The sequence below is a fragment of the Lepidochelys olivacea genome, assembly GCF_965140295.1.
Source record: "Lepidochelys olivacea isolate rLepOli2 genome assembly, chromosome: 3".
NCBI classification, from domain to species: Eukaryota; Metazoa; Chordata; order Testudines; family Cheloniidae; genus Lepidochelys; species Lepidochelys olivacea.
The window spans coordinates 179,106,408-179,125,244 of record NC_140413.1 but is presented as its reverse complement, the minus strand read 5'-3'; the positions used below and the strand labels follow the sequence as shown (position 1 = coordinate 179,125,244).

At 42.3% G+C, this 18,837-nt stretch overlaps 1 protein-coding gene across 3 annotated transcripts in view; it reads right to left on the bottom strand.

Annotated features, from left to right (window-relative positions):
- The window catches only part of MSH2 (mutS homolog 2), a 99,917-nt gene that overhangs the window by 49,469 nt on the left and 31,611 nt on the right, over window positions 1–18,837 (bottom strand). For all 3 annotated transcript variants that reach the window (XR_014710886.1, XR_014710887.1, XM_084623544.1), the window contains exon 7: window positions 1,295–1,494. Coding sequence is in view for 1 of the 3 variants with exons in the window: in XM_084623544.1 (XP_084479670.1) it covers window positions 1,295–1,494 (200 nt within the window). In the remaining 2 variants the exon portion in view is untranslated. The remainder of the gene's footprint in view (window positions 1–1,294; window positions 1,495–18,837) is intronic.

The following is an 18,837-nucleotide window of genomic DNA, read 5'->3' as shown; positions in this document are numbered from 1 at the left end:
TTGTCTTAGTCATGGTATCCCATAAGACATGGTAAGACCTCCAGGAGATTAAAACAGTTGGGGCCACATCCCTTAACTGGCATCAATAGAGGCAATTAAGATTTGGCCCACTATTTCTCCTTTTTCCAGACTACAGATTTTTAGTAATTTTGGGGATCAAATTACTTGGTGTTCAGCATTTCTGAAAAACAAAACACCTCTTTCACCTCTACAGTATGCATTAATATACATATTACAAGGACTTTACCACCATTTTGTAAGGCCTTGTTCCGTAACAAGGACATTTTTAGTGAGATTCTGAGCCAAAACCTACCTTTATATATGGTGCTCTATATAATCAGATTTTAATTTTTTAGTAGCAATATGGATTTTCTATGCTTGTACAGAGGTTTACAATGGATTACATTTTACACTGCATGCTAGGCTCAGATCTGGAAGCCCATTTTCCACAATTGTGACAATATACCTTATTTTATGGTATTCTCCTTCCCTTTTCACACAGTACAACAATTTATCAAGAAAGAGAAACCTATTTTTGTTTATGGGTACTGAACACCTTCAGCTAAAATCAGATAGAAATACTCAATTTCATTTTTCTCTTATTCATTATGCCCTATAAGTAGCCATATTTTCTGCCTGAAGTAATAAAAGATTCCATTCTAATAAAAATCAAAGAGACTGCCTACCCAGCTGTTATTGCTTTAAGATGTGGGAAAGCTTTACCATGTTGCCTCACTAATTTTTAACAGAAAGCAAAAAAAAAAAAAAGTGTTACCAGTTATTCCACTAACATTTTCAGTTCCTGGGAAGCTGATTTTTGGATTTAAACACAGACTATTAAAGAGTTACTGCATTCTACAACTAAAATATTTCCTTCAAAAAAGTCAACAATAAATTAACTACAGCGTTACTTTCAAAGAAGAAAACTTACATTCTTTTATTTATTTTTAGATTTCAAGAGAGAATTCTAAAGACAGACTGGCTTATGGGATATTTCTCCCTAGCAGACAGGATTGAACTTTCCATCTTGGCTACCTATCAGTTATAAAGTGTTTTTGCAAAAGGGATACTACACCATTTGAGACATTTTATTTTCTATTCACTTGCTAAATTCATCTGAAAAGTATCTCTGATGTTCTAGAATTATAACACACTTCAAGTTCCCTTTCAGTTTTACTCCCTTCATCAAAACAGGCTACCACAGTCGTCTTTTGAAATCCATTCTCTACTTCTTGCCAATATCAGTATGTCACAAGACATAAAACATGTATAAAAGAGGCGGGAGGCATGTTACCTTCATGTTTTTCCAGTGCTTGTACAACATTAGGTAGTTGGTTAATAGCTTGATACATTCGGTAACAGTCCTGCAGGGTTGCTACTTGTCTTTGAAATTTCTTGGCTAGCCGGTTGAGATCTGGAAAACGACGTAGAAGCTCTTCTTGAAGGCACTGCCGTAGCTCTGTGTCTACCACAAAGGCCTCAACCAAATTTAACCTACATAAAAGATCAAAAGAAGAATTATTGCAAATTGGCAAGCCTTTGTTATTAGTAGGTCATAATGGAAAGCTTTACTGAACTGCAAAAATGGAAGTGTAGAAGGCTCTTTTAGTTTAGTTACACCCAATACCAACACTCGTTTGGTGGCAGAACTAGTGAAATTATGACATTACATAAGACAAGGCTAAGCAAGTGAGTTTTTTTTTTTTTAGTCCAAACTGCTTAAAAAAAAAAGTACAATTCAATATCTAGTAAATGTTTGAAAGAGGGGATCTCTTTAGAAGTTCAAACACCCCTGAACATAACAGTTTTTCATGTACATAAAAGGTCTTTACAACGAGGAGGAAAAAAAATTGTTCTCATTTAACCTCTGAGGATAGGACAATCAGCAATGGGCTTAAATTGTAGTAACGGCGGTTTAGGTTGGACATCAGGAAAAACTTCCTGTCAGGGTGGTTAAGCAGTAGAATACATCCCCCAATGAGGTTGTAGAATCTCCACCATTGGATCTTTTTAAGAGCAGGTTAGACAAACACCTGTCAGGGATGGCCTAGATAATACTTAGTCCTGCCATGAGGGCAGTGGACTGGACTGGACTAGATGACCTCTCATGGTCCCTTCCAGTCCTATGATTTCCCCTCTGCAATAAAGGTGAGAAAGCTCACAATACACCTGAGATCAACCCTTACTCCCACAAAAACACAAAAGTAGTCCTCCAGCAAAATTAGGGAAGACAAGACTTGTCATTCCTAATATTTCTAATAAGCAGGGGAAAAGCCACTTTGAACACAAAACAAAACTTAAGCCTTCTTCATAAAACAAAGCAGTAAAACAAAGATACAATCCCCTTTTTGGGAAATCCTTTTCAGTTAAATTAAAATGGAGAGCAACTGGAAGATCATTACTAACTTCACCTTTGTAGTTTAATTACTCAACCAACATTATTTACTTTCCCAAATTACTGTCAGTGTTTCAAAGATTTTACAGAACCTTAATCCGCAAAAGAGCTGTTTTTTTGGCGATTTAATTTCATAATAGCTTAACTGCATTCATATAAAAAGAATTTTAGTCTGACACACACTTTAACTGTGTAAAGTTAGCATGTCCACTGACAAGTCTGTTATTGTCACAGTAGTCTTCATTTAAAGTGTGACCAATTAACATGTACTCATACAAGACCGTTGGAAAATCAGCAAGGTAACTAAGTGTTTTCCATCCTCTTATCAGCACAATATCTGGGAACAAGAAAATGAAATTCCAAAAACCAGGTCCTCCTCCTTTCCCCCCCCCCCTTTTTGAAATTTTGTAAAAATATGTAAAATATTCTTAATGGGCTGTAAAGCCACAGTAGAGGTTCTGCCATCTTCATGACAAGTGATGGAGTACTGAGTTATATTTTTCTACACAAGGTAATATAGTATCTATGAGTTCCTTTTGAGAATAGTTTTTACTGTAGTACTTGTCACTCCCCGTTAACATCTTTCCATACTTTGTATATTCTTGCATTTGCAATGAAAAAAAAAACTATTTTTCCTCCCTGCACACTGAACTATTCATTGGTCACATTAATAATGTTAGGTATAATTCTTTGCTCTAATATGTTTGAGCTATGTAACGTTTTATTTATAATTACGTAAGAGGAGAGAGTTGAACTACTTATAGGGACCCGCTATTGAAACATAACACAGCTGTCCGAGCTTCTTGTTAAATCATATCAACATGTAAGTGGCCAGTGACTAGACTTCAGCATTAGTACTGCTTTAGGAGGCACGTGGGAGGAGAAAGGAACAGAACTTTCACTGTATTACTGCTATTGTTTTGCAGGCTTGCAACAGACTATAATGGTTTGAATTACACATTAATAGATATCTTTGCAGCTAGCAGTATTAGAAACGTCACTTTCTTAAATAAAGCTTAGCTTCTCGAGCAAGAGCTGCTGGAAAACCCAAGGTCCAGGGAATATAGGTGTTTACTAGGGCTGTCGATTAATCGCAGTTAACTCACGCAATTAACTCAAAAAATTAATCATGATTAATCACACTGTTAAACAATAGAATACCAATTGAAATGTATTAAATATTTTTGGATGTTTTTCTACATTTTCAAATGTATCAATTTCAATTGTACACTTTGTATTCTGTGTTGTAGTGCCCACTTTATATTTTCTATTACAAATATTTGCACTGTAAAAATGATAAAAGAAATAAGATTTTTCAATTCGCCTCATACAAGTACTGTAGTGGAATCTCTCTGTCATGAAAGTGTAACTTACAAATATAGGGGTTTTTTTGTTACATAACTGCACTCAAAAACAAAACAATGTAAAACTTTAGAGCCTACAACTCCACTCAGTCCTACTTCTTGTTCAACCAATCGCTAAGAGAAACACATTTGTTTATATTTACCGGAGATAATGCTGCCCACTTAATTACAATGTCACCTGAAAGTGAGAACAGGCATTCGCATGGCACTATTGTAGCTGGTGTTGCAAGATATTTATGTCCCAGATGAGCTAAAGATTCTTAAGTTTCACGTGCTTCAGCCATCGTTCCAGAGGTCATGCTTCCATGTGGAAGACACTCATTAAAAAAATAATGTGTTAATTAAATTTGTGATTGAACCCCTTGGGGGAGAACTGTGTGTGTCCTGCTCTGTTTTACCTGCATTCTGCCATATATTTCATGTTATAGCAGTCTCGGATGATGACGCAGCACATGTTGTTAGTTTTAAGAACACTTTCGCTACAAATTTGACAAAATGCAAAGAAGATATCAAATGTGAGATTTCTAAACATAGCTACAGTACTTGACCCAGGATTTAAGAATTTGAAGTGCCATCCAAAATCCAAGAGGGACGAGGTATGGAGCATGCTTTCACAAGTCTTAGGGTATGTCTATACTACCCGCCGGATCAGTGGGCAGCGATTGATCCAGCAGGGGTCGATTTATAGCATCTAGTCTAGACACGATAAATCGACACCCGAGCGCTCTCCCGTCAACTCCGCCTGCTCCTCTCGTGGCAGTGGAGTACTGGAGTCAACAGGAGAGCGGCAGCAGTCGACTCACCGCAGTGAAGACGCTGCGGTGAGTAGGTCTAAGTATGTAGACTTCAGCTACGTTATTCACATAGCTGAAGTTGCGTAACTTACATCAATCCCCCCAGTGTAGACCAGGGCTATGAAGAGCAACACCCCGATGCAGAAACTACAGAATCCAAACCACCAAAAAAGAAAATCAGCCTTCTGCTGGTGGCATCTGACTCAGATGATGAAAATGAACATGTGTCAGTTCACACTGCTTTGGATTGTTATTGAGCAGAACCCATCATCAGCATGGATGCATGTCCTCTGGAATGGTGGTTGAAGCATGAAGGGACATATGAATCTTTAGCGCATTTAGCATGTAAATATCTTGTGATGCCAGCTACAGTGTCATGCGAACACCTGTTCTCGCTTTCAGGTCACACTGTAAAGAAGAAGCAGGCAGCATTATCTCTGAGTGATTGGCTGAACAAGAAGTAGGACTGACTGGACTTGTAGGCTCTAAAGTTTTACATTGTTTTATTGAATGCAGGGTATTTTTGTACATAATTCTACATTTGTAAGTTCAGCTTTCATGATAAAGAGATTGCACTACAGTATTTGTATTAGGTGAACTGAAAAATACAATTTGTTTTTACAGTGCAAATATGTCATCAACAATAAATATAAAGTGAGGACTGTACACTTTGTATTCTGTGTGGTAACTGAAATCAATATATTTGAAAATGTAGAAAACATCCAAAAATATGTAAATAAATGGTATTCTATCATTGCTTAACAGTGTGATTAATCATGTAATTAATTGTGATTAACTTTTTTAATCGCATGATTAATATTTATCACTTGACATCGCTAATTTTTATATTTGAAAATTTCAATGCAGATATTTGTGTGCTGTACAAAGCGTTCTATTCAGAGTGTTCCTATAAAGCCAAAGTGTTATACTGAACAAAATCAACGAGCCATTTTAAGGAATAACTCTTAACCTTCATTTCTATTTCTTGACTCAACTATTACTCTTCATAAATTTGCAATGACTTAAGATCTAGGCCACTAGATTTTAAATGAGGACAAGCTCTTAGATATCCTGGAAAGGGGTGTGTCGGGGGAAGTTCGTTCACGTTTTTTATTTAGAAATAAACCAGTTAATTACATGGTCATTTCCACGCACCCCCCCCCCCCAGGTTAAAAACTGAAGCACATAGCCAGAGACAGTCTCTGGGAAGTAGACTGGGAGCCATTAAGGTCTCTCTGTTAAATCTGTCACTACTCTAAGAATTAACCTGACTTGCTATAACAGGGTAGGGCAAACTTTTTGGCCTGCATCGGGTTTCAAAAATTGTATGGAGGACCAGTTAGGGGAGGGGGCTGTGGGCCAGCCCTCCCCCTTATCCCCCCCTTGCTTCTCACCCCCTGACAGCCCCCCCCAGGGACTCCTGCCCCATCCAGCCCCCCCTGTTCCCTGACAGGCGGCCCTCCCCCAACCGGGGACCCCTGCCCCATCCAACTACCCCTTCTCTCTGTCCCCTGACCGCCCCTGGAACCTCTGCCCCGACTCCCCGCCCCCCCCCCCCGCCCCATCCAATCCCTCCTTTCATTCCTGACTGCCCCCCTGGGACTCCTGCACCCATTCTGCTCCCCCCCCCCCCCCCCGGGACTCCTGCCCCTGACTGCCCACCACCACCCTATTCTGCCCCCCCTCCTTCCTGACTGACCCCCCAGGGACCCCTGCCCCCATGCAACCCCCCTAATCCCCACCCTCTGACTGCCCCAAACCCTGTCCATTCCCTGACCACCACCCCCCCCGAACTCCCATGACCTTTATCCAACCTGCCCTGCTCCCTTACCGTGCAGCACAGAGCACTGGATCAGGCTGGGCTCTGCAGCCCCGCTGCGCCGCCCAGAGCATTGCACCGGCGGTGCAGTGAGTGAGGCTGCGGGGGAGGGGCCGGGGGCTCAGGGGCCGGGCAGGAGCGGCCCACAGACCGTAGTTTGCCCACCTCTGTGCTATAATGATAAAGTCTGAGTAGACAGAACTCAAAACAAACATTTTCATATGCATTAATCTGGAAACTGTCTCAGCTTTAGCTTAATGCTGAGCTTTTCTTCATAAAAACCACTGTTAAGGATACAAGTGAGGGTATGAGATGGATACATTAATCTGTCCTTTTACAAGAGGTAAAAAATTCCTGCTTAAGTCCAAACTGAAAACTAATTTGGCTATTTTATCCTACAGCGTCACAAGTGAAAACATGCCCATGTTATAAACCACTACACAATGCTACAAGACTTTTCTCCTACTTGAATTACTCTTCGGAACATAGGATACCCCAGACTGGATCAGACCAAAGGTCCATGTAGTCCAATATCCTGTCTGATAGCGGCTAATACAGATACTAAACAGCAGGGGTGGGCAACCTGTGGCTCCAGAGATGCATGTGGCTCTTCAGAAGTTAACATGCGGCTCCTGGCATCGGCACCGACTCCAGGGCTGGACCTAGAGGTGCCGACTCTCCAATGCTCTACTGGTCAACCCCTGCCTCTGCCACAGAACCTGCCCCCACTTCACCTCTTTCCCCTAGGCCCTGTCCCTTCCCACCCCTTTCCCCCGAGCCTGCCACGCCCTCACTCTTCTCCTTGCCCCCCAGAGCCTTCTGCATGCTGCGGGAGGCACAGGGATGGAGGGGAGGTGCTGATCAGCGGGGCAGCTGGCAGGCGGGGTGGGGGGAACTGCTGACATAATACTGTTGCTCTTTGGCAATGTACACTGGCAAATTCTGGCTCCTTCTCAAGCACAGGTTGGCCACCCCTGCTAAAGAGCATGATTTAAGAACCCCATAGTAGGCAGATCTGCCCCCTACATTAGGTCTTATCTTCGTCTCCAGCAGACCCAGCAGCTGGTGTAAGTACAGGGAGGGGCAAAGGGTGGCCTTGATTCCCTACTACTATTCCCAGGGGGAAGAAGGGATCCCCATGCTGCTGCCCCAGCCTCTTGGAAAAGCGGGGAGGGGAAATTCTGCCACTGTTACTCCTAATGGAGGCAGGGCCATTGCATGGGGGCAGGTGTGTCTAGGGTCTTGGATTGCCTCAATCTGCTCCTGGGTAAAGACCAAACAGCGTACATCCAAAAGAGCAGCACTGCCCCCACACAAAGGTTCCACAGCCAACATTTTTAAGTGAAAATTTCTGGATTTCAATAAAGATCTACATTTTAGGATAGATTGTTCAAGTGGATGGACATTACTCTGATCCAGATGAGAACAGTGTTCAGGCACACTGGAAAAGTGGAAAGTAGGACATATTGTCTCCCACTAAGGGTATGCCTACATTACAAAATTAAGTCAACTTAAGTTATGTCGGCATACAGCTGCCACAGTAATTCAGTCGGTTGTGCATGTCCACACTACACTCCTTGTGTCAGCAGTTTGCTTTCTCATTAGCAGTGCTTGCATCAATGCAGAGTGCAGTGCCCTGTGGGCAGATATCCCACTGTGCAACTCACCACAATCTAGCGCAGGATGTTTTGGGAAGTGTTTGCAATGCCTCCTGGGGGCAGAACATTCATGCAGGGGTGACTGGGAACATGGCATGAATGACCCACGATGCACTTTTCCCCTTCCCTAAGTTTATCTATGCCCCATAATATTTCATGCCTCTTTTCAAAAGCCGACCAAACCTGCACATCTGCCATCCCTAGAGAAGCACAGATCCTGCACAGCTCTACACTATTGTGGTGAGCATTGAGAACACAATGCACCTCATCCTGCAGCATTTCCAGAGCCACTATGCAGAATATGACAATTCCTTTCAAGTAGCCTTGCTGGAAGCCATGGAAAGAAACAATTCCTGGTTGCTGTTGGCAATCGCAGAGCAGCTGAAAATGGTGGCGCACCGGTTCTGATCTTGAGAAACAAGCATTGACTGATGGGATCCCATTGTGAAGCATGTATGGAATGAGGAGCAGTGATTGCAGAACTTTCAGTTGTGCAAGACCACTTTCCTGGAGCTGTGTGCAGAACTCGCCCCAGCCCTCAAGTGCAGACACCCCAAAATGAGAGCTGCCCTGATGGTGGAGAAGCAAGTGGTGATTGATCTGTGGAAGCTTGTGATGCCAGACTTATCAATCAGTTGACAATCAATTTGGCATTGCGACATCCACCATGGGGGTTGCTGTGACACAAGTATGCAGAGCCATTAATTGCCTTCTGCTAAGAAGGCCTGTGACTCTGGGCAACATGCAAGACATAGTGGATTCCTAAACTGCAGTGGGGTGATAGATAGCATGCATATCTCTATCTTGGCACCAGACCATCTTGCCACCGCGTACATCAACAGAAAGGCTACTTTTCTATGGTGTTGAAAGCACTGGTGGATCACTGGGGACATTTTACAGACAAATGCAGGATGGTCCAGGAAGGTGCATGACACACATCTTTAAGAACATGTTCAGAAAGCCACAAGCAGGGACTGACTTTCTGGACCACAAAAATCACTGGAGATGTTGAAATGCCAATAATGATCCTGGGAGACACAGCCTACCCCTTACTTCCATGGCTCATGAAGCCAGACACCTCGAGAGCAGCAAGGAGCACTTCAACATCAGGCTCAGCAGGTGCAGAATGACTGTTGAAAGTGCCTTTGGCCATTTAAAAAGGCACTGGTGCAATCTACTCACCAAGTTACACCTCAGTAAAAATAATATATATATATATATATATATATATATACACACACACACACACACACACACACATCTCCATCCCTATAGGATGGTGCTGGAATACAATTTGACAGGCTGCAGAGGGAGGTGAGCTTGAATTTTTTGCACCTGAAGGTCAGACTCCTCAGCATGTCTGTTTGCTTTTTCAGAAGCACTATCATCTCCTGCTGCACATCACTCCTTCTGAGCTTTTCTTCTGTCCTCAATGTCCCTGTCTATTTCATCAGAGTGTGATCCTCCACATCCTCTGCTCAGTGTCCGCTGCTCCAGAGACTTGTCATCCCGAGTTCTCTTCTTTCTTCTTATCTGGCTCAGTCGCTTCACTAGTGTTGAAGGAGAGGGGAAGGCCACATTTGCAGTGGCAAAAGAGAATGCATAGAGGTGCCATTGTGAGTGCATAGTCAAGGTATATGGAAGACCTGCTATACTGAAATCACTCCCTAATCCATGCAAGTTTAAAGCAGTACATTTTCACTTCGATCAGGTATTCACGGACTGTGATGGCTATCCCAGCCATGGTGATTATGGTGCGGGGGTGGAGAGAGGAGCAGCCAGAAGAGCACTAGTGTTTGAGGTTCAGACAACTGAACTGATTACTGGCACCATTCCCCACAGGCTGATGTAACTTTCGCTGATCTCACTCCTGAGGGTAATGGAGGCAAAAAGGGAACAGCTGCTGCACGTGTCCAGTTTCAGACCAGGTCTGTATGCTGCTAGCCTGTGCGCTGCAATGATGCCTGCCAAATTAATTGCTGAGTGGCATGGGAAAATGTCCTACCGCAGTGGCAGAAATAAGGCAGCCTTCCACAGAACCTTTGGCAATGGAATGCTGAGTACCTCCAGGGAAGTCTCCTTAAGATCTCTCTGGATGATTCAGGAGACATCATGGTGCACACAAACAAAATATTTCACAGGGCCACCTCTGCCTAATTGTGCCAGACAATGAGAAGCAGGTAACCAGCGGAGGTAGAGTGGCTATTTCACTACCTCTTGTAATAAATAAAAAACTAGTAAATGAGAAGATGTGTCCCCAAAATATCAGTGCAAACCACGTACTTACCAGAAGTTCCTTCCCTGGCATCATGCTCGCCTATGCTGGAGTGTTGCAACTAGCTGGACTGCTCTGGGGTTAAGAACAGCTCCTGACTTGCCATGACACTGGATTCCCTGGTCGCCTGTCCCCCATTCATGTCCTCAGGTTTGAGTGTGGTGGCCCGTGATTCTGACTCCTCCAATGTCTCCGCAGAGGTCTTGGGAGTGATGGCGGGGTCATCACAGAGGATAGCATGTAACTCCTTGTAACAACGGCATGTCTGCAGCACCATCCCAGAGCGACTGCTTGCCTCCCTGGCCTTCTGACATGCCGGCTGCAGCTCCCTGGCTTTCATGCTGCACTGCTGTGGGTCCCTCTTGTAGCCCTTCTCCCCCATGCGCCAAGCGATCTGCTCATAGATGTCCACATTTCTACAACTGGATCTGAACTGTGCCTGCACAGCCTCTTCTCCCCACAGACGCGGAAGATCCACCACCTCTGGTACGCTCCAGGCAGGTTCGCATGTGGAGTTTGTAGCTGGCATGCTCGACAGTTGCTAGGTGAGCTCTCCATGTTGAACAAACAGTGCATGGAATTTTAAAAATGTGTAGGCCTTAAAAGGGATGGGGCTCGTTTCTGCACACTTGGCCGCTGGGCAGCAGAGCTCAAAACAATGAGCAGAGTGGTCGCAATGGAGCATTGTGGGAAGCCTCCTGAAGGCCACTTAAGTCGATGCAAGCAACACAGTGTCTTCACAACCACTGCGGTGATCTATCTATGTTGACTTAAGCATTAAGTGGTGGTAAGTCGATGTAGCAGGAGACTTACATCAGCGGGAGAAACATTGTAGTGTAGATGCTGAAGTCCTTAAACCATGATTTGAGGACTCCAATAGCTCAGACATAGGTTAGGGGTTTATTACAGGAGTGGGGGGGTGAGATTCTGTGGCCTGCATTGTGCAGGAGTTCGGATTAGACTATCATAATGGTCCCTTCTGACCTTAAAAAGTCTATGACTATCATTAGGTTGCCATAAACCACTTTGCGTTGACTTAACTTTGTAGTGCAGACCAGACCTCAGAGGGGGAGGGCAGGTGAAAGCATGCTTCTCACCACAGAACTGGGGAAACAATTTTGATTTAACAGGAAAAGGTACTAAACAGAGAATTCATGTCCTGCATTGGTACCTAGCTCGTGGTTTATTTGTCATTAGTAAAAAAAACCAGGAGAATGTTTTTTGTTTGTTTGTTTTTTAAATACAACCTTCAAGTCACATCAGTTTTCTTTAGTTAAGGTTATGGACTAAAGTCATTCTCCCTGAATTTAGAAAGGGCTTTCAGCACCATTCTTTCTCAGTTTTTTCCTCTCACTAGTCCAAATTAATTCTTTCTATTTTGAATATCAATAGGTACTAATCTTGTAGATCTCTAAAGGAAATCAGTATCTCCACTTTTTTGGCACAACTCAACTGCTACCATTTCACCCCTGTTCCTACAAACCACCACTCTGATGTACCACTACAAAATCATGACTAATTTAAACACAGAACACCATGAAAAGACATGATGAATTCAATATGCTTATTTCCATGTCTTGTCTCTATTGAGAGGAGGTCTGCAAGCTTCTCCCTACACACACAGATTGCTTCCTCTGTTGCTATGCCAATGGGCCTTTTTTAATTACAATGTTGATGGTATCAGACTCAATCCTGACGTAACAGGCATACCTTTCAACACAATTTCTAAGCTTTTACACTTTGATAAGGTTTCTTAAGTTGACAAGAAAGCATTAAGCAAGACTGATATGTATGCAAACCAAATTACAGAATCACAAGGTTAAAAAGACTGCCTTACAGAAATAAAGATATATCTGTAGTAATAGATACTGTGGTTTTCTGCATGAATGTAAAAAGCAGCACGTGTGGAAGTGTCTGGTAAAAAAAATGCCCAACAGTCATTAATAGGCTTGACCAGGGTAGATAAAAACTGGTGATTTAAAAAAAGAAAATCACATCAGATTTTTTAAAGTAAAAGTCTGATTTAAATTTAACTCTTTTTAAAAAATAAGCCTATTTAAAATTATATTTGAAATTATGGCAACCTATGTTAAGACCTAAATTATAATCTATTAAAACAATTTCAACACATCAAAAATAAGCCATACATGTTTGCTGCTAAGGTCTGAAGAAAGTCAAACCATTGAACTTTCTGAGGTCACTGGCCAAGCAGATAGAGCTCAGGTTTTTTGAAGTGTTCGATAGTAGTAGCCTCTTTTGCAGGTGTAAAGGGAATATTTTCTTCATTGCAATGTATTCAACTAGCTTAAAGATTAGTTCATTCAAAGCTAAGAAGGCAATAGGATAATATCTTTAAATACAGGACTGGCATTGTGGATTTACGGTTTTTTTTACACCTTTGCAATTAAGTGATTAATACTTTTAGCTCTCATGTTAATAATAAGTATGGCAGACTGAATGAGGGTTCTTCTTTATACTGGCATGACTTTGTCATAAGCTAGTTCTTTCAAAGATGACTTACCTCAGAACATTGCATTTCTGCTGAGCTGTCAGCAAATATCACAAACTATTCCATGGACTCACTGCACCTGCACCCAACCAATTTTTTTGCGAGTCATCCAGAAATTGACGTAAATATAGTCTTACAAAACATCTTGGCTGTTTTACTTTGCTATTTAATCACTCTACAAACTGAAAAACCAGTACAGAGATTGAACCCATGCCCAATTGTTAAACTTCTGAACAAACAATATACACCAAGCTTACATGTATAAAGCACCTTTCATCCTGGGAGAACCCAATGTGTTTTACAAACTTCAATGTATCGGCAGACTATACACTAGGATAGTTTTATCTGCCATTAAACTGTAGTCAGTTTGCTGGGTGGACTGGGGTCAACATACTGCAAGTGTTTTAACAGCACAAAGCAACACTTACTGAGAATAGTCCATTCCAGGCCATTTTGTCCATTATCATCCCAACAGTTAAATTTAAAAAAACATGAGAATCTAAAGTGCACAGATGTGTAATGGGGGGGGGGGGAGCAGATTTCTAGACAAATGGCACATTTACAAACATTTCAGACACACAGCAGCCCTGCCTCTTTCACAGGAGCACTTGATTGGAATTACTGAAAGGAATATGAGGAGCAACACACAGCCCTCTCCTTTCGGCCCTATCTCCCAAAGGAGAGATGAACCAATACACAGATTGCTGTAATACACGCTACACAGGGCTCCACTTTGGGAATATTTGGAAAATGAAACTTGTGCAGAATGCTACAGCCCATCTATTAAGTGGAGTTGTCAGATGCACCTCTTTCCCGTGCTCTGGGATCTGCTCAGGATTCTAATAAGCTTCCAGGTAAAATTTGAGTAGTCTGTTTTAATCTATGAAGCAGAATTGCAAAGAATCTTAGAATATCAGGGTTGGAAGGGACCTCAGGAGGTCATCTAGTCCAACCCCCTGCTCAAAGCAGGACCGATCCCCGACTAAATCATCCCAGCCAGGGCTTTGTCAAGCCTGACCTTAAAAACTTCTAAGGAAGGAGATTCCACCACCTCCCCAGGTAACGCAATCCAGTGTTTCACCACCCTCCTAGTGAAAAAGTTTTTCCTAATATCCATACTAAATCTCCCCCACTGCAACTTGAGACCATTACTCCTTGTCCTGTCATCTGCTACCACTGAGAACAGTCTAGAGCCATCCTCTTTGGAACCCCCTTTCAGGTAGCTGAAAGCAGCTATCAAATCCCCCCTCATTCTTCTCTTCCGTAAACTAAACAATCCCAGTTCCCTCAGCCTCTCCTCATAACTCATGTGTTCCAGTCCCCTAATCATTTTTGTTGCCCTCCGCTGGACTCTTTCCAATTTTTCCACATCCTTCTTGTAGTGTGGGCCCAAAACTGGACACAGTACTCCAGATGAGGCCTCACCAGTGTCGAATAGAGGGGAATGATTACATCCCTCTATCTGCTGGCAATGCCCCTACATATACATCCCAAAATGCCATTGGTCTTCTTGGCAACAAGGGCACACTGTTGACTCATATCCAGCTTCTCGTCCACTGTAACCCCTAGGTCCTTTTCTGCAGAACTGCTGCCGAGCCATTCGGTCCCTAGTCTGTAGCGGTGCATGGGATTCTTCCGTCCTAAGTGCAGGACTCTGCACTTGTTCTTGTTGAACCTCATCAGATTTCTTTTGGCCCAATCCTCCAATTTGTCTAGCTCCCTCTGTATCCTATCCCTACCCTCCAGTGTATCTACCTCTCCTCCCAGTTTAGTGTCATCTGCAAACTTGCTGAGGGTGCAATCCACACCATCCTCCAGATTATTTATGAAGATATTGAACAAAACCGGCCCCAGGACTGACCCTTGGGGCACTCCACTTGATACCGGCTGCCAACTAGACATGGAGCCATTGATCGCTACCTGTTGAGCCCAACAATCTAGCCAGCTTTCTATCCACCTTATAGTCCATTCATCCAGCCCATACTTTAACTTGCTGGCAAGAATACTGTGGGAGACAGCGTCAAAAGCTTTGCTAAAGTCAAGGAACAACACGTCCACTGCTTTCCCTTCATCTACAGAACCAGTTTTCTCGTCATAGAAGGCAATTAGATTAGTCAGGCATGACTTGCCCTTGGTGAATCCATGCTGACTGTTCCTGATCATTTTCCTCTCATCTAAGTGCTTCAGAATTGATTCCTTGAGGACCTGCTCCATGATTTTTCCAGGGACTGAGGTTAGGCTGACTGGCCTGCAGTTCCCAGGATCCTCCTCCTTCCCTTTTTTATCTCCCATCCTGTCAGCCATCTACCCATTCCCTCCTATTGCTACTGCTCCCCATTCCTGACCATTTCCTCCAGCACTCCCAACTTTCATTTCATACAGTTTCGTGTCCTTCTGAAAAAACTCAGGAGTAAAGTCAAGCGATCACTACTCCTCTTCAGTATGTTTTCCCTTTCCCAGCATCTGAGGAAAGACTAGTATTCCTAGTCCTTATTTGATGTCAAATTTGTATGTAATACATAAAATAGCCCTCCTATGGGAGCATTTTCAGCATGAACACATGCAACTTAAAGGTTAACACTTTTATTTCAGATGACAGAACATTTTTTAAACTAGTAAGCTTCGTTATCCTGCCATATTGTTACAACCTAGGATAGCCCCCACTATGGGCAGATCTGCCAAATCTTAACTTCTCTTATTGGTCAATGTTGCACTCTGTAAAAATGTGTTCTCTCTAACCAAAAGGTTTCTTAGTTAGTGGCTGCTAAGGTGTTTCGATGATCGGAAACTATACTTCTGATCAGTATTGCTCTTTATACCAGATTGGGACCTGAAGTTGAATCAAGCCATTTCACTTCCTTCTTTGCTCCCTTACCCCCAACTGAACTGTGAATGTACTCTGTATACCTATATTTTTACTTGGAACAGGTCAAAATTACCTGGAAATGTTACTTTCACTATACAATTTGAATTGTGATATTGATGGTATCAATCATACATAAATGGGGACTTGATCATGTTATTATGGCTGTGGGAGGCTTCATTCCTGTCCCATACACTTTAAAACCAATGCACAAATCTTAAAAGATTGCTTAATATCCCAAATCAGTAATCATTTGATCTTAAATGATGACCTGCAAAGGATTTTTTGTAAATACAAGTTGTAACAAAACACTGACAATCTTAGACCTGTATGTAGAAGCTATTTTCTACAAAGAAAAAAAAAAAGTATGAAAAGCAACAATACAAGAAAAATCATTACAATTTGTTGCATGATGCCAATAGATTTTACACCATTATTCTGTGACACCACTGCTACACAGGGTGCTGGAACAATTTGTATAGTGAGGGTGCTGAGAGCCACTGAACCAAACTGTAAACCCTGTATATGATAGAAACCATTTCAAGCCAGAGGGAAGCACTCCTATGCATCACCTATGCTGCTACAGTCAGTCCTTAAATATTATCTAAAGTTTTGTGCTTTGAAATACGTGTCTCTAATTTCTGATGGCGTTTGGAATCTCCAGCAGAGGGCAACATTGCCATTTACATAAAAGGTAAAATATCAGCCTCATGCAGTATTTACAATATAGTATCAATTAGCTATTTGAGTACTTTGAAGGTGAAACACTTGAGTATTAGTTCTCTACTAAGATTACTTATTTTAAGTTTTTTATACCAACAACTGAAAATACTGTTTTCTAAATACACTCTACGTGGTCAATTTAGGATATCAAAATGTTGCCTCTAAGACTTTACAAAGTTAAAACCAAATTTCATTAGTGCTGACAAAATTCTTCAGTATGCACTAACAGAATCCACCACTAAAGATAAAGTTATTATATTGTGTCTCTAGACTGACATGTAAATACTTATGCAAGTAAAAGAAAAAGTGTATGAAGTTTAGTCTCTCACGTTGTGCATCCTTAAGGGCTGAGCTTGTACAGAGCAGTTTCTCAGTTCACTCTAAAGCTCTTTAATGTGTTGGCCCATATTTTGTGTGAATGTATACATGTAGATACAAATGACTGTGGGAGGATAGGTAGTCTTACATCCTACAGTAGGCTTGCTCAGCCACTTTGGTAAATAAAGTTCCCTTCTAGAGGCATTACCACAGAACAATTTGTGCAATCTAGGACTCCACAATTTTCCTAGAAGCTTTCTAGGCCATCTAAGTTCTCCCCACAAAATTCTCCTGCCATTCCCCGCTCCCCACACACTTGCTCAAAGCTTTGAAGGAAACTGTCTTAAGTGAGATAAAATTCTTCAGAACTTGCATTCCTAGTTTAGCATGTTACTTACTACAAGGTCACCACTATTTCCCCAGTTCATGACAAATTCCCAGTGCTTTTGTAGTATGCAATTTTCAGGGAATGCCACTAGTATGATGTAAGAAAAGTCAAGGAAAGACGACTTAACGAGCTTACAGAAAACAATTTTGAAAAACAAAGCAAGGTAACAGAACAAAGAAAACATATGCACTAATAAATCAGGAATTGGATGTTTAAAGTATGCTATTTTAGGTGTGGAGTTTGAAACTACGGGTTTGCAACACTGCAAAAATCACTAACTCCAGCCCATCCACTGTAGCTTCTGTGACTATAATCTGAAGGTGATTCACTTTCTCATCTCAAAAGCTGGAGGAATGGGAATTGTGATAAATGCTAGAAGGTTTGAAAAATTTTCCAGATAAAGTAATTTTTTTAATAGAAAGACAGACCTGAACTAATCTGGAAAAAAAGGATGCACTAAAGGAGGAAGAAAACAATATTCTCCTCCTCCACTCCTCAAATAAAAAGGCTTGTAGAAGAACACGTGCTTTATTCAGGTCCACCCTCCAACTAGTTACTGCCAAGTGTCAATACCACCAAGAACTAGCTAACGTAATCCTACAATAACAAAATCATAAATGCAGGATAACAGTGTTAAATATTAATTTTCAGCTAATGAAATACAGCATTAAAGACACATGCAATACCGCTGCCATTAGTCATTAGATACAGTTTAACTATGTGCCCTCTCTATCAGAGAAAATTCAGAAAGTTTTTTCATGAAAGTTTTTCATTAAATGCAGGTGTTAGTCTCTAGGCTAAAAATGCTTCAAATTACACCAGATAGCTCATTTACAAGCTGATGAACAAAGATACACACACAGGCTAAATTTGCCATTTACATAGAATATATGATTTATTACAATGGATAAATGCTAAACCTAGATATTTTAAATCTTTATTTAAACCAAGGTAACAGACTATTTCACTGACAGAATATACCCTTCTAACATAGCTTACTGCAAGTATCGAATTGTTATGAACATGCCAGCTCCTTACTGGGCATTGTGTTAACTCCTACCAGCAGAGAGCTTCATAATCCTTCCAGCACAGAAAAATAGAATAGAGCCAGAGGCAAGAGAGGACCTGGGTATACCTGGCCCAGGAGGACAGAAACACAGCGAAGCTATGTCAGAGCAGGCTGGAGGCAGCAGTTTTGGAACTGGCTGTGGTGAGAAACCCTAACAAGCTTGGGAGCTGGGGTCAGAAACAGCCCGTCGCTGGCAAGGAGGCCAGTGGTAGCCACAACAGGCAAACACTCTGGAGCAGCTTGTAAACAAGGTGGCTGTACAGGAAGGTCCAAACAAGTAGACAATAGAACTGAACTCTGGCTGGAAAGGGGGGAAATCTGCAGGCTAGTGTGATGTTTCTTCCTTCCAGGAGGCATCAAACTATTGCTGGAGCGCCCCCAGCTGATAGCACCAGAACCAGGTGGACGGGGGGCCAAGTTCCCCCCACTTTTTTAACATGGGTGTAGTTCAGGGAGGGTAACACTGCCTCTCACCCCCACCAAACTGCAAGCCTCAGGCAGGTGCTGCCTTGTGCGGCTCCCCCAGCACAAAGCACAGCCCCTGCAGGCTCCAATCCATACCTACCCGAGGCTTGCCAACTGGAGGGACAACGCTGCCACACAGCGCAGCTCCTGTTGGCACTACTCTGTGCCAGCCTGAGGCTTGCAGTTTGGGAGGACAA